Genomic DNA, 12,280 nt, shown 5'->3' on the forward strand with positions numbered 1-12,280 from the left:
CTCCTAGCTGCAGATTAGCAAAAGTTCAACCTCCTCCTCCTCTTCAGGAATGCGTGAGCAGTTTGACGCCTTGGCAGCAACCACAGGGACACGGCTGCAACATCCCCCTCCCCCAGGCTTTGGCGTGAGTTCCCCGCACTGAACCTAAGATGAGGGGCAAGAAGCTGGTGACTAGCTTCTGAAGAGGGGAGGGCTGCTCTCGTGCTCAGGTCCTGCTTGCGGGTTTCCCACGGGGGCATCTGGTCAGCCGCTGTGAGAAGAGGATGCTGGACCAGATGAGCCCCTGGCCTCATCCAGCAGAGTTCTTCTGAAGTTCCTGAGCCCAGGTGAAGAGCCCTCCAGGAAGCCCAGACTCCTTTGCTTTGCTCAATCTCAGAATGAATTTGCACCACCACAGCAGGAAATTTCCCAGTGTTTATTAGAAAGGGCAACCTGACAACCCCCAAAATACAAAACATACACACAACCCCCCCCACCCCACCCCATTCCCTCAGGGTGAAGAAGACAGAAGTCCAAAGGCTCACATTTTGCCCCCTTCCCAGTGCCACCTCTCAGGGCCTGGGTGGGCGCATGCCAGGAGGAGGAGGACCTAGAAAGGACAGAACAGAGGCAATCAGCTCTTGTGCCCCAAGGACAACCTTCCCCTCCCCTCCCCTCCCCTCTAAGCTTATCAAGGGCCTCTGTCTTCCTCCAGTGAGATTTCCATTCACAGGAGGCCAACAGGCAGCAGAAAAGGACTCTGGCTTTGGCTTCACCACACAGCCAGCCCTTGACTCAGGCTCAAAGCCAACTCACCTCTCATGCCAGGGGGAGGAGGCCTCATTCCAGGAGGCGGCATGCCCATCGGGGAGCCTCGGCCAGGCGGCATGCCCATCGGGGGGCCCATGGGAGGCCTCATGCCAGGGGGAGGCCCCATCATCCCTGCAGTGAAAAGGAAGCCACTTCAGTCCCCTTGACTCCGCAGACCACCCCTCCCCAAAGTCCCAAAGTGAACCTCAGAGTAATCCTGCTTTGACACCAACTCTTCATGGTGCTCAGTTCCTGTCATTTCATCCCCGGTTCTGCCAGTCTGGGTGGGGGAGGCAACTGGGTTGCTGCTTACCTGGAGGTGGGGTCCCTCTGCCCATAGGTGGAGGGGGGCCTCCGCGGCCTGGCGCATACTGAGTGGGGGCTCCTGCAATACTGGCTGTTGCGGCAGCTGCTGCAGCAGCAACTGTCCCTCGGCTCTGAGGAGTCATCACCTGGGAGGGGAGAAGAGGCTTTGAGAGATCTGCAGCAAGTGAGATCCCAAGCTGGAGGGATCCACTGCAAACATCCAATGCCAATGTCCTTGAGCTGCCCCAGACTCCTCCCCCCCCCCTCAAGCCATTTATTGGGAGGACGTGCCTCCTGCTCACCTGCTGCGATGGGCCACCAACACCACGCACGGGGCCAGCCAGGCCTGCGGGTGCCTGGGGCATGGGAGCTCCTGCGGGGACGCCCCTTCCAGCAGCTCTGCCAACACCAGGTCCTCCAGCGGCTCCAGCCAGGGGCACGCGAGCGATGCCAGTCTGAAAGAGCCAAACAGTCACTGCAGCAGGACAGTTTTCCAGTGGTGGTGGTGAAGTTCTTAACAAAAAACCTACCATGCTCCGCAGTGAGTCAGGCCACCACTTGCATAATAATATTTTTTTAAAAAATCTGGGGATGGACTGACACATACATTTATCTGCTTCACCATTGTCTTCCCAACCCCCAAATCTGACTTTTCTCCCAGCGCTCCCCTGAAACTCCAGTTTCTTTCTTCCAAGTACCACAACAAGGAATATTTGGCTGCCCTTCTCCTCTCTGCCACTATTAATCCCCATCCTCTCTGATTGATTTCTTACCCCTCCCTGGTACTCTCCATGTTGAATTTTGATTCTGTGCTATTCCTGATATGTAGAAGAAGCAGACGTTTCAAAATAAATATATACTGGCATGTCCTTTAGTTCCAGAAGCAGACTAAATATTTTAGAGCAAACCCCAAAAGCCAGACTTAGTCGATGCCTTGCAATTTTAAAGGGGTGCTGTCAGGACCCCTCTACCAAGCTATTCTGGGAAAGGACAAGATCACGAGCAAACATCTCCCCTAATCTGGCTCTGCTTACATCTTTTGGGGGTGGCCCCTCGACTGTCATGGAGACCAGATTCTCTCCTCGCAGCAACACCAGGCCCAGCACTCGCTTCTCTTCCCGCTCGGGCTGCTTGGAGTTCTTGGGCCTAGAAGGAAGGAAGGAAGAAGCAACCCAAAGCTGTGTCAGAAGTATCTCTGCCCCCTACACCTACCTTTACAGGGGGTGACCTGTTGGCCCCTCAGAGAGGTGGGTGACTTATGCCACATTGGAGGGGGGTCAAAGGGGGGGAGAGAGAGACCCAATGGGGCCCCCAGGCAGAAGCACCACTGTCCCTGGGGTCCTATGGGCTGAAAGGTAGGCCTGCCCTTGCTGCCTTCGGAGAGCCTTCCAATGACCCTGCCCTTCCCCAAGGAGGACCAGGAGGGGGAGACCCCGGCCGCCTTCAGGGCTCCTTTGGTGGCGTGATCTTGCACCCCTAACAGAACTGTCCAGATTGTGCCCCCTAACCACTGACAAATGAGCTCTTCTTTCTGCCTCTCCTCCACCCCCCATTCAATTCATCCTCTATTTAAAACCTTTTATGAGGCAATAATCAATATTTCTATTTATAGACATATTTATGAACACATTTTTAGCCGGTTTAGCAGCGTGCCCCCAGCCTGCGCCCCTGGCGGGGGCCCACCTCTCCCGAGCTATAGCCCTGGTTGCAAGTGCCCCTCCTTCCACCCCTGACTGGTTTGTGCCTCAGGTGTCATGAGGGGCTGGGTCGGGGGGCCCCTCCTGGGCCGGCCTCTGCTTGGGGGGTGTTGCTGAGGGGGCCCCTAGCCCCTCCCCTGCCCCGCAGGCCGCTCACTTGATCTTCCTGAACTCGTCGCAGTCGCAGAGGATGAGGTTCATGTGCTTGTCAAAGGCCTTGAAGGTGCCGATGAAGACGCGGCCGTCCTGCAGGATGCAGCGCATGCGGTAGTCGATGTGCTGCAGCATCTTGCTGCTCTTGCCCACCGTCTGTGGGGGAGGGGAGAGTCGGGGGGGGGGAGAAGTGTGATAGGTATTTTGAGGTCTTAGATATATGGTAATGTTCATAACCACACGTACATAGATCAGCACAGGAAGACCAACCTGAAGCCATTTTGATTCCTAAACTGAGCAAATGTTTCCTCTGCAAGGTCAAAGTGGAAAAAACCTCCCCATTGTCATTTCCTTCACAAATCCTGTCTTAAGGGTATGTCTGTGTTTGAATAGGGTGAGCCTGTGACCTGGCCCAGGAACTAAGTATTTATCATTACAAAAGACTGGCCAGGCTCCCCAGGGTATCCAATCAAGTGAGCATTGACAGGTAACCTGCCAGACAGGAGAAAAACAACATTCAAATCTCTGTTTAGACCGCCTTTTCTGTGACGTATGTATGATGTTTCTGGGGGTGGTCTTGATCTACAGGGTGGCAATTTCAAAAGTCTTTACAAGGCCTTGCGCCCCATTGTTCTGGGTTCCTCCTCCCTCCTGCGAGTGAGGGGGGCACCCCGTTGCAAGAGATCAATAAAGATCAGGCTTCCTGGCTGCTTTGCTTCTCCATATTCTCTGCTCGGCCTCTGTTATTTTCTCCTACCCCCCTAAGGACTCTCTATGGGCTCTTGGGTCCCCCAGAAGGGAAAAGGGCCATTTTGGTTTACAACAGGAGGGGGGGAAGGGGCCCCCAATCCCCCCCCCGTCCCCGCCCCCCCTCACCATCCTGGCGGCGTGTCGGTCCTCCTTCCCGGCGCGGCTCCCCTCGGCCTTCCTGCCTTCCTGCCTTCCTGCCTTCCTTCCCGCCGCCGCCTCACGAACCAAAGACGCGCCTCGCGCTGCCTGAGCGGAACCGGAAGCGCCCGCCGACCGGACGCTCCCCGCCACACTTCCGGCGCCCGGCCCCGCCCCTGGGAGGCGGGGCTAGTTGCCCGGGCGACCGCCCAGCGCGGCGGCTGCGGAGGGGGGCGGAGCTGCGCGGTCTCCATGGCAGCCGGCGCCGGGCGACGAGGCCCCGCCTCCCGGGCTGGAGAGAGAAGGAGCGGAGCGGGCGCCAATGGGGGACGAGGCGCGCTCCTGAGTGGCGGGCGCCGCTGGCCAATGGGGCTGCGCGGCCGGGCGGGAGGGCGGGACGCAGCCGGGTCCGCGGCCGGAGGGAGAGCGGCGGCGGCGGCGGCGTCGGCGGAGCGGAGGGTCCCGGCAGCCGGGTGAGCGCGGGGCGGGGCGGGGGGGGGCGGAGCGGCGACTCACGCAGGGGGGGGAGGGGCCCGGCGACTTCAAAGGAAGCCTCCCCCCCGGACGCCGCTCTGTGGGGGGGGGGGGGACACGGGCGCCCCCTGCTGGGCCTGCGGGAGACCGGCCGGCCCCCATCTCCGGACAGAGGCCCTCGCGGGCCGCCTCCCCCCCCTGCTGCTCTGGAGAGGCCCGTGGGGGGGGCGCCTGCTGGGAGGGAGGGAGGGAGGGAGGGGGCGACCCCTCCTTTGGCCTGGAGGAGCTGCTCGGCTTCTTCCCCCAACGGGGCGCCCGGCAAGCATCCCCCCCCCGCTGGGACCTTCCCATAAGCCGCAGCTTGGGGGGGGACTCCTGCTCTTGCCCCCCTGGCCCATCTGGGCGCCCCATCTCTGCTCCCCCCTCCCAGGCAGGGTCTGTGGGTGGGAGGGCCTGGGGGGGGCGAGAGCGCCTGGTCCTGCGCTGCCCAGACCCCCAGTTTCTTCGGGAGAGGAGGGGGCAGCCCCCCCCCCAGAAATAGCCCCCGAAATGCCCCCGGGCTTCCTGCCGCCTGGCTCTTCTGCAGAAGGAGGCGGCTTCCTCTTCCCTTCCCAGAAGGAGGCGGCTTCCTCATGGGCTGCTGCTGCTTTTGCCACAACCCCGGACTTGCCTGGGGTGGGCAGCACCCTGAGCCCCCCCCCCCAGTGCAATGGACAGGTGGGGCTCTGTAGAGGGGCAGTTGGGGGAGAGGCAAAGGAAGGGACTTGGTGTGGGGCAGCTGCCTGGTGGGCTTGGCAGCATATGGGGCTTGCCATGCCTGATGGAAGCCTCTGGCCAGGCATTCAGGGCAGGACCTTGGAGAAACACACCCTTCTTTTAAAAAGAGCCAGCAGAATGCCTGCATGTGGGCATCCGGAACAAATCTCGGGTTCGATCTGCAGTGCCCTTTATTTCCGGGGTCCATCCCTGGGAGACCCAGCTCCCTGGGCTCACTAACATGAAATAGTTTAGCGCCTTCATCTTCACCTCTCTTAAAAACTAAAGGGCAGATCATAATGGTCAACTGTGATGCCCTTAAAATATATTCAACTTTTCTTGGAAAAACAGGTTGGGTTGGATGTATTGTGTATGTTGCAGCGTGCTTTATTCCCCCCCCCCCCAAAAAAAAGACCTGTTCAAAAACTTGCACAGCACATAATGACCCACATCTCCTAGCAAAACTAAGAGTCGGTCAAATAAAGCTACAGAACTGGACCTCCAGCAGGGAATTTGTTGGGAGGTTCCCTCTCCTGCTGCTGCTGCCCCCCTGAGCAGAGAGGGAAGGAGGTGGCACATCCCGCAGCAGCAGCAGCAGCCAGGAGAGGGTTAAGTGCGGCTGGCCTTGAATAGGAGGCTGGTGGTGAAGGGGAGGCAGGCAGAGGCACCAGCTGTTCTGGCCCCTGCAAGGCAAAGAGGTGCTGAGCCCGGGTCCTCCCTGGCATCCCTTGGGAGGGGGCCTGGCTGGCTGCTGTGGTCAGGAGAGGGGCCCCTCACTCGCCTGCGCTTCCTCTGGGGCAACTCCTGGGCAGAAGAGCAGAGCTGGGGCATCCGGGTCACCCTGCCCTGCTTCCTGGCCAGGCTGCCCTCCCAGCGGCTTCCCAGCTCTAGGAAGGTGGGGCCGGGCAGTCTTTGGGGGAGGCCCAGAATTGGGCCTGGCCAGGACAGCAGGAGGTGGTCTGGGTGCCTCTGAGAGCAGTGCCCCTCCTGGCCAGGTCTTTGTTGGAAGCCGGGGGGGTGGGGGGCAAAGAGCTTGCCTAGCCGGGGGGCTGGCTCTGCTTGCCAGGGCTCTGGGCCTTCGTCTTTGGGCCTGTGCAGAGGCTGGTGCTGCTGGGTCCTCGGAGTGCCCGCTTGAGGGGGCATTTCTCGGACAGAATCCCCTCTGCCCTGGAGCTGACGTGCCTTTCCCCTCTGGCTAGGTTTGGGAGGCCCATTCCTTGCCCCCACCTGTGAGGTGGCCGTCAGCCAGGAGGGATGCCACCCCCGTCGGACATTGTCAAGGTGGCTGTGGAGTGGCCGGGGGCCAACGCTCAGCTGCTGGAGATTGACCAGGTGACGGGCGCAGGCTGCTGGATTGGGCGGGGCGGGGGGGCAGGGACCACATCTGGCATCCTGTTCTCACACCTGAGGTTCAGAAGCCTGGCTGCCTCCTACTGGGGCAGAGCTGAGCCCACGGGGCTGGTAGCCATTGAGAGCCCTGTCCTCCTCCCGGAATGGGTCTGACCCTCTTGGAAAGCCCTGCTGGCCAAGCTGCTTCCTGTGGGAGGGAGTTCCAGAGTTCCACTCTGCTAAGAAGGGCTTTCTTTTCTCTGCCCTCTTTCAACTGTCAGCTTCCTGGGGTGTCCAGGCCTTCTAGTGCTGAATGGTGGGGGGGGGGGCGGGGGGGGGCTGATCACCTGCCGTCCAGAGGAGAGTTACAGTTCAGGCTTCTCTTTCTTCCCCCTGCCTCTCTCAGAAGCGGCCTCTGGCGTCCATCATCAAGGAGGTCTGTGACGGGTGAGTGGGAACCACAGCTGGCTTCATGGGGGCCACGCCAGCCTCTCCCCCCCCTCCAGCCAGCTGCTTGCTTGGGGCTCTGGACCTGCTGGATCCCCTCCTCTGAGCCCCTCAGTTGCTCTTCCGGCTCCTGGGTGTGGCTCACCTGCCCCCCCCCGCTAGCTTGCTTCCTGAGGGAGGAGACTGACATGGTCCTTCCCCCCCCCTTAGGTGGTCGCTGCCCAACCCAGAGTACTACACGCTGCGCTACGCAGATGGGGCCCAGCTGTACATTACAGAGCAGGTGCGTGGGAGCTGGTTCCTAACCCGCCATCTAAAAAAGCAGGGAGCGGGCCGTGGGGTGCTATGCAGCTCCTTGCAACTCTGATCAGGGTGGGGGCCTTGGAGGAAACCCACAGAAGCAGACCAGGAGCCCCGCTGGGGGGCCTCCGCTCCTCTCCCTGTCGTGCTAAGCAGCCCCCCCTTCTTGCCTTGCAGACCCGCTGTGACATCAAGAACGGGACCATCCTCCAGCTGGCAGTTTCTCCAGTAGGTCTGGGCTGCCTTGGGGGGGGGTGTTCTTTATCCCCCTTTGAGGATTTGGAGCCTGCTGGCTGGCTTTGGGCTCATGGCACGAGGCCACCTCCTCTTGTCCTCTCTCTGCTGCCCGGCTGAGGGGAGCCCCCTGGAGGGGTTGGGGGTTTGCAAGGGGCTAGCTGTTGCCCTGCCCCCCAGTCCAGGGCCGCCCGCCAGCTGATGGACCGGACGCAGTCGCACAGCATGGAGGCTCGGCTGGAGGCCATGAAGGAGCTGGCCAAGCTCTCTGCGGACGTGACCTTTGCCACAGAGTTCATCAACATGGACGGCATCTCAGTGCTCACGCGCCTCGTGGAGAGCGGCACCAAGCTCCTCTCCCAGTAAGTGGGCATCCAGCACCAGCAGCGCTTACTTTTTTGTGGGTCTGTCCTTTAATGTTGACAGTTCTGGCCTTCTCTTTGCTCCAGCACTGCAGCCACTTGCAGCCCCCCCCCCCAGCCTCTTCTGGAGCAGGGCGCTCTTGGTTGGGGGGGGCAGCTGCCCCAGGGCTGCCAAGAGGGCAGGGGAGGCAGCAGAGACTTGGGCACCCCCTCCTTGGCAGTGTTCTCTTTGCTCTTCCGCAGGGCCTGGCTTGGATGCTGTTTCTCTCCTCCTGGCGTGGGTGGGGGCAGCTGGGATTTGATGCTGGTCACTGGGGCACAGAGAGGGGAAAGGCCACCGGCTAGAAGACAATCCTTCCAGGCCAGGGTCTTCTCCCCATTACTTAGTGTTGTAATGTAAGAACATAAGACAGACTCCCCCCCCCACTGGATCAGGCCCAAGGGGGCCCACCACGTCCAGCAGCCTGTTCTCACAGTGGCCAACCCGGTGCCCCCCTGCGGTTATCGGCAAATGGGATGCAGAAGCATGGCTGTCTCTGACTGGCAAAGCCGAGCCACCCAGTGTCCTCTTTGCCTCCAGGCCCTGGTCTGATCCACTCTGAAAGCCTTCTAAGGTGATGGCCACTGTGCGAAGAAGGACTTGGTTTTATCAGTCCTGAATCTTCCAGCATTCAGTTGCGTGGGATATCCACAAGCCCTGGCGTTAGAAGACAGAGAGGAAAACGTTCCTCTCTCCACTTCTCAATGCCATGCATGATTTTACAAACTTCCATTGTGTTGCCTCCTACATTTTCTCTAAACAGGCCCAAACGCTGCCACCCTTTCCTTAGCCAAGCCTTCCTGGATGTGTTCCTTGATTCGGCTTTTTAAACTTGCTTTTATCTGCATTTTGGCAATGGCATCCTGCCTGCTGTTTTCAAAGTCTGTTTTCATTGCTGTTTGTAATGAATATTTTATGGTATTATATATACCGTTTAATATGGTTTTTAAAAACTGCTGAATAGTTAATTCAATATCCAAGTTGGCTTTTAGTGGGCAAGCGCAGGGAGGCCTCGAGCCTCTGGGTGGCCTGAGCAAATCCTCCTCTGTCACTGCCAGGCCTTGGCGGGCTGGTCGCTCTGAGTGCCCGGCCTGCTTTGCCCTTCCCTTTTCTGCTCTGGTTCTCCAGGCGGCAGCACATCCCACAGGCGGATGGTGGAGCCACAGAGCATGGAGGGAGCGCAAATTCCTGCCTCTGGCCTCTGGGTTGCAGGTGCTGAGGACACTAGGAGGCCCCAGAAGCAGGCGGCTCCCTTTCCCATTGCCCACTATGTGCTGACGTGAGACTGCCAAGATGGTGCCCAGTTGCAGCTCTGCGTGCCATGAGTGGGGAGAGAGGGAGCCCTGGGGGTGCCCCCCCCCACTGATCTGCCTTCCCCTGTGCCCCCTGCAGCTACAGTGAGATGCTGGCATTCACCCTGACAGCCTTCTTGGAGCTCATGGACCACGGCATCATCTCCTGGGACATGGTGTCCATCAGTTTCATCAAGCAGGTACAGCCTCCGCCAGAGCGGGTGGCAGGGCTGGGCGATCGCTGCTTTTCAACATCTCACCCACTAAACATCACGATGGACCAGTATATTGCCCTGTCGGAAATAAGGATGGAGCTATGCAGAGCCCTCGGCTGGCTTCACAGTTTCCCCCTCACTGTGACTTTTGCTGGCTCCTGCTCTTGGGATTCGCTGCCCTTGCAGGAGGCAGGGGAGAGCTCAGCTGGCAGAGTTCGCAGGGGCTGCAGGAACTGAGAGAAGCCTTGGCTGCCTTCGCGGTTTTTCCTGCATCGTGATTTTTGCATAGCAACTGTGATTCGCAATATATTGCCAGATCAAAAACAAGGAAGCTGATACAGTGGTACCTCGGTTCTCAAACTTAATCCATTCCAGAAGTCCGTTCCAAAACCAAGGCACGTTTTCCCATAGAAGGTAATGCAGAATGAATTAATCTGTTCCAGACTTTTAAAAATAACCCCCAAAACAACAATTTAACATGAATTTTACTGTCTAATGAGACCATTGATCCATAAAATGAAAGCAATAAATAATGTACTGCAGTCACACAGTCAGTAGCTGAACTGGGTTCCACACAAAAAAAAGCCACAAAAACAAAACACAAAATAAATAGCAAAAACAGACAGACCTCAGTGTAACACTCAAAACGGAAGTGTAACACTCAAAATGGAGCACGTTCGGCTTCCGAAAAAAAGTTCGCAAACCGGAAGACTTCTGGGTATGGTGTTTAGCTTCCAAATTGTTTGAGTACCAAGGCGTTTGAGAACCAAGGTACCACTGTATCACAAAATGGACTTCAAACCTAGCAGGCGGCACAGGAGAAGGGGGGCTCCCTGGGCAGGGCAGTGGGCATGCCTGCCTCTGGCGCTCAGCAGTCTCCCCCCCCCCCCCAGATTGCGGGCTACGTGAGCCAGCCGACGGTGGACGTCTCCATCCTGCAGCGCTCCTTGGCCATCCTGGAGAGCATGGTGCTCAACAGCCAGAGCCTCTACCAGAAGATTGCCGAGGAGATCACCGTGGGGCAGCTCATTGCCCACCTGCAAGTGTGAGTGGCGCCTCCAGCACCGCACATCCTGTCCGGGTGGGAGGAGGTGGGGGCCGCCTGCCGCTCATGCCCTCCCCCCTGTGCCCCTGCAGCTCAAACCAGGAGATCCAGACCTATGCCATTGCCTTGATCAACGCCCTCTTTCTGAAGGCCCCGGAGGACAAGAGGCAGGTGGGTGGCTGGGCAAGGGGGCGCCATGGGCAGGGAGGGGAGGGCACCAGCCCTTGCACTCCTTTGCTGATGGGGGGCAGGGGGGAGGGAGGTCTTCCTCTCCAGGTGGTGACTGGCCGGTCTGTGGATGTGCTGCGTGGCACTGCGTCTCTGTGTGTCTGCCCGTCCCGTCCCCCCCGCCTGCCTGCCCTCCCTCCCTGCGAAGGGTCTCTGTGCTGACTCTTCTGCCGGCTTCTCTTTGTGTCTTTCCGCTTCCTGTTGTCCGCAGGAGAAGCTCCTTAACCCGCTAGACCTGCCTTGCACTGTAAGTAAATCCCTCAGCCCGGGAGGCTCCTCTCGAAGAGCACTGACGTTTTCTTTCTTCAGAGCCAGAAAGGGGGATGGAAATGTCTTGGGAATAAATGGAGAGAGACCCCCGTACCCTTCCTCTGCCTCCGCCTCAGAGGCAGCCCTGCTCCGTCTCCGTCTGTCTCCGTCTCTGCCTGTGTCTGTCTCTCTCTCACACACACATCTATCTGGCTTGCACACCTTGCATGTGTCCACAGGGAGAGGAGATTGTGGCCGCCTTCTCCTCCCTGGTTCTTTGGCTGCTGAGGCTTAGGGAATCTTCTGAACTCAGGGCAGCGCTTTTGCCCTCCTGGACCAGCCATGCGCTGCAGCTCCTGGCTAATCTGGAGAGGGCAAAAGCAGGGTGATTCTTTTTCTTTCCCCCTTCCACCCCTGCCACCGCTTGGGTCTGTTGTTGTTGCATCCTGTGGGGGGTGTGCTCTGTGGGTGCACAGGGACGGGCCCAGAGGGAGTGCAGGTGGCCTGGGCTCCTTGGCGGGGCTGCTGAGGTGGGGGCTTTGGGGGTGCAGCTGCTTTGGGTGATGGACAGCCAGAGGACTCTCCGAGGGTGGGAGCAGCCCCTTTGCTGAATGGCTGCATTGCCTGTGCTTGGAGCAGGCTGTCACGGCACTGCTGGGCTGCTCAGCACCCTTCCCCCCCCCCTCCCCCCGAGGTGGGGCACGGTCGGAGTTTCCTCTCTCTCTCTCTTTCTCTCTCTCTCTTCTGTCAACCCCCAACAGGAGATGGCCAATGCCTTTGCTCAGAAGCACCTGCGCTCCATCATCCTGGCAGTGAGTAGGACCAGGCTTTGACCTTGACATAGCCGTGCCTCTGGGCAACCATCTCAGCCCCGTCTCAGGGCACCCAGTCTTTGTGCCCCCCCCCCATTGCACGGTCTCTGGCCTGCAGGCTGTGGGTGTTTCTGGGCGCGGACGGTGGGGGCTCCTGTTCCTCCCCAGCCAGGCGTGTCCCCCGCTGGTCAGGGGCCAGAAGGGGGACCTGGCCCTGCTCACGCAGGGAGGGGTTGGCAGGTGAGCCTCTTCCACCTCCTCCCTCCCTCCCTCTCCTCCCGCAGCACGTCATCCGGGGCAACCGCCCCATCAAGACAGAGATGGCCCATCAGCTGTACGTGCTGCAGGTCCTGACCTTCAACCTCCTGGAGGAGAGAATGATGACCAAAATGGACCCCAGCGACCAGGTGATTGGCAGGACTGTGGCCCCCTCTGTGAGCGGCAGCCTCCGCGCTGGGCTCACGCTCTGCCCTCTCTCCTCGCTCGCCAGGCCCAGAGGGACATCATCTTTGAGCTGCGCAGGATCGCCTTTGACGCCGAGTCGGAGAGCAGCAGCCTCCCTGGGGGCGGGACAGAGAAGAGGAGAGCCATGTACACCAAGGACTACAAGATGCTGGGCTTCATGGTAGGCAGCCCCCCAAGACCCTCAGGCCGGGGGGGGGGG

The 12,280-nt window shown here is 59.5% G+C and overlaps 2 protein-coding genes across 9 annotated transcripts in view; one reads left to right on the forward strand and one right to left on the reverse strand.

Moving 5' to 3' along the window:
* Nucleotides 1-400: 400 nt before the first annotated feature.
* SNRPB (small nuclear ribonucleoprotein polypeptides B and B1) lies at nt 401-3,522 on the reverse strand. The gene is made up of 6 exons (XM_083507726.1): nt 2,950-3,522; nt 2,130-2,241; nt 1,398-1,550; nt 1,103-1,241; nt 796-921; nt 401-589 (listed from the first exon to the last, which is right to left on the reverse strand). Exons 1-6 carry the CDS (start codon nt 3,177-3,179, stop codon nt 552-554), a joined length of 798 nt encoding a protein of 265 aa, XP_083363852.1. The 5' UTR covers nt 3,180-3,522; the 3' UTR covers nt 401-551.
* Nucleotides 3,523-4,219: 697 nt separating this feature from the next.
* ELMO2 (engulfment and cell motility 2) overlaps nt 4,220-12,280 on the forward strand; it is a 195,566-nt gene continuing 187,505 nt past the window's right edge. For 2 of the 8 annotated variants that reach the window (XM_083507396.1, XM_083507392.1), the window contains exons 1-13: nt 4,224-4,306; nt 6,263-6,395; nt 6,799-6,839; nt 7,050-7,122; nt 7,317-7,367; nt 7,554-7,735; nt 9,168-9,267; nt 10,176-10,327; nt 10,420-10,498; nt 10,767-10,802; nt 11,566-11,616; nt 11,901-12,023; nt 12,107-12,241. In XM_083507396.1, the coding sequence (XP_083363522.1) occupies nt 6,318-6,395; nt 6,799-6,839; nt 7,050-7,122; nt 7,317-7,367; nt 7,554-7,735; nt 9,168-9,267; nt 10,176-10,327; nt 10,420-10,498; nt 10,767-10,802; nt 11,566-11,616; nt 11,901-12,023; nt 12,107-12,241 (1,101 nt within the window). In that variant the 5' untranslated portion in view covers nt 4,224-4,306; nt 6,263-6,317. Of the gene's footprint in view, nt 4,307-5,001; nt 5,025-6,262; nt 6,396-6,798; nt 6,840-7,049; nt 7,123-7,316; nt 7,368-7,553; nt 7,736-9,167; nt 9,268-10,175; nt 10,328-10,419; nt 10,499-10,766; nt 10,803-11,565; nt 11,617-11,900; nt 12,024-12,106; nt 12,242-12,280 lie in introns of those variants that run through there. The other 6 variants (XM_083507393.1, XM_083507394.1, XM_083507395.1 and 3 more) reach the window with 6 other exon arrangements.

This window comes from Podarcis liolepis (assembly GCF_965112155.1).
Source record: "Podarcis liolepis genome assembly, chromosome: 6".
Classification (NCBI taxonomy): domain Eukaryota; kingdom Metazoa; phylum Chordata; class Lepidosauria; order Squamata; family Lacertidae; genus Podarcis; species Podarcis liolepis.

Coding starts and splice junctions, on each gene's coding strand:
- SNRPB (XM_083507726.1), bottom strand. CDS start 3,179: ATGAACATTACCATATATCTAAGACCTCAAAATACCTATCACACTTCT. Junction 1,551..2,129: donor AGGGGCCACCCCCAAAAGAT/GTAAGCAGAGCC, acceptor TGGCTCTTTCAG/ACTGGCATCGCTCGCGTGCC. Junction 590..795: donor TCCTCCCCCTGGCATGAGAG/GTGAGTTGGCTT, acceptor TGTCCTTTCTAG/GTCCTCCTCCTCCTGGCATG.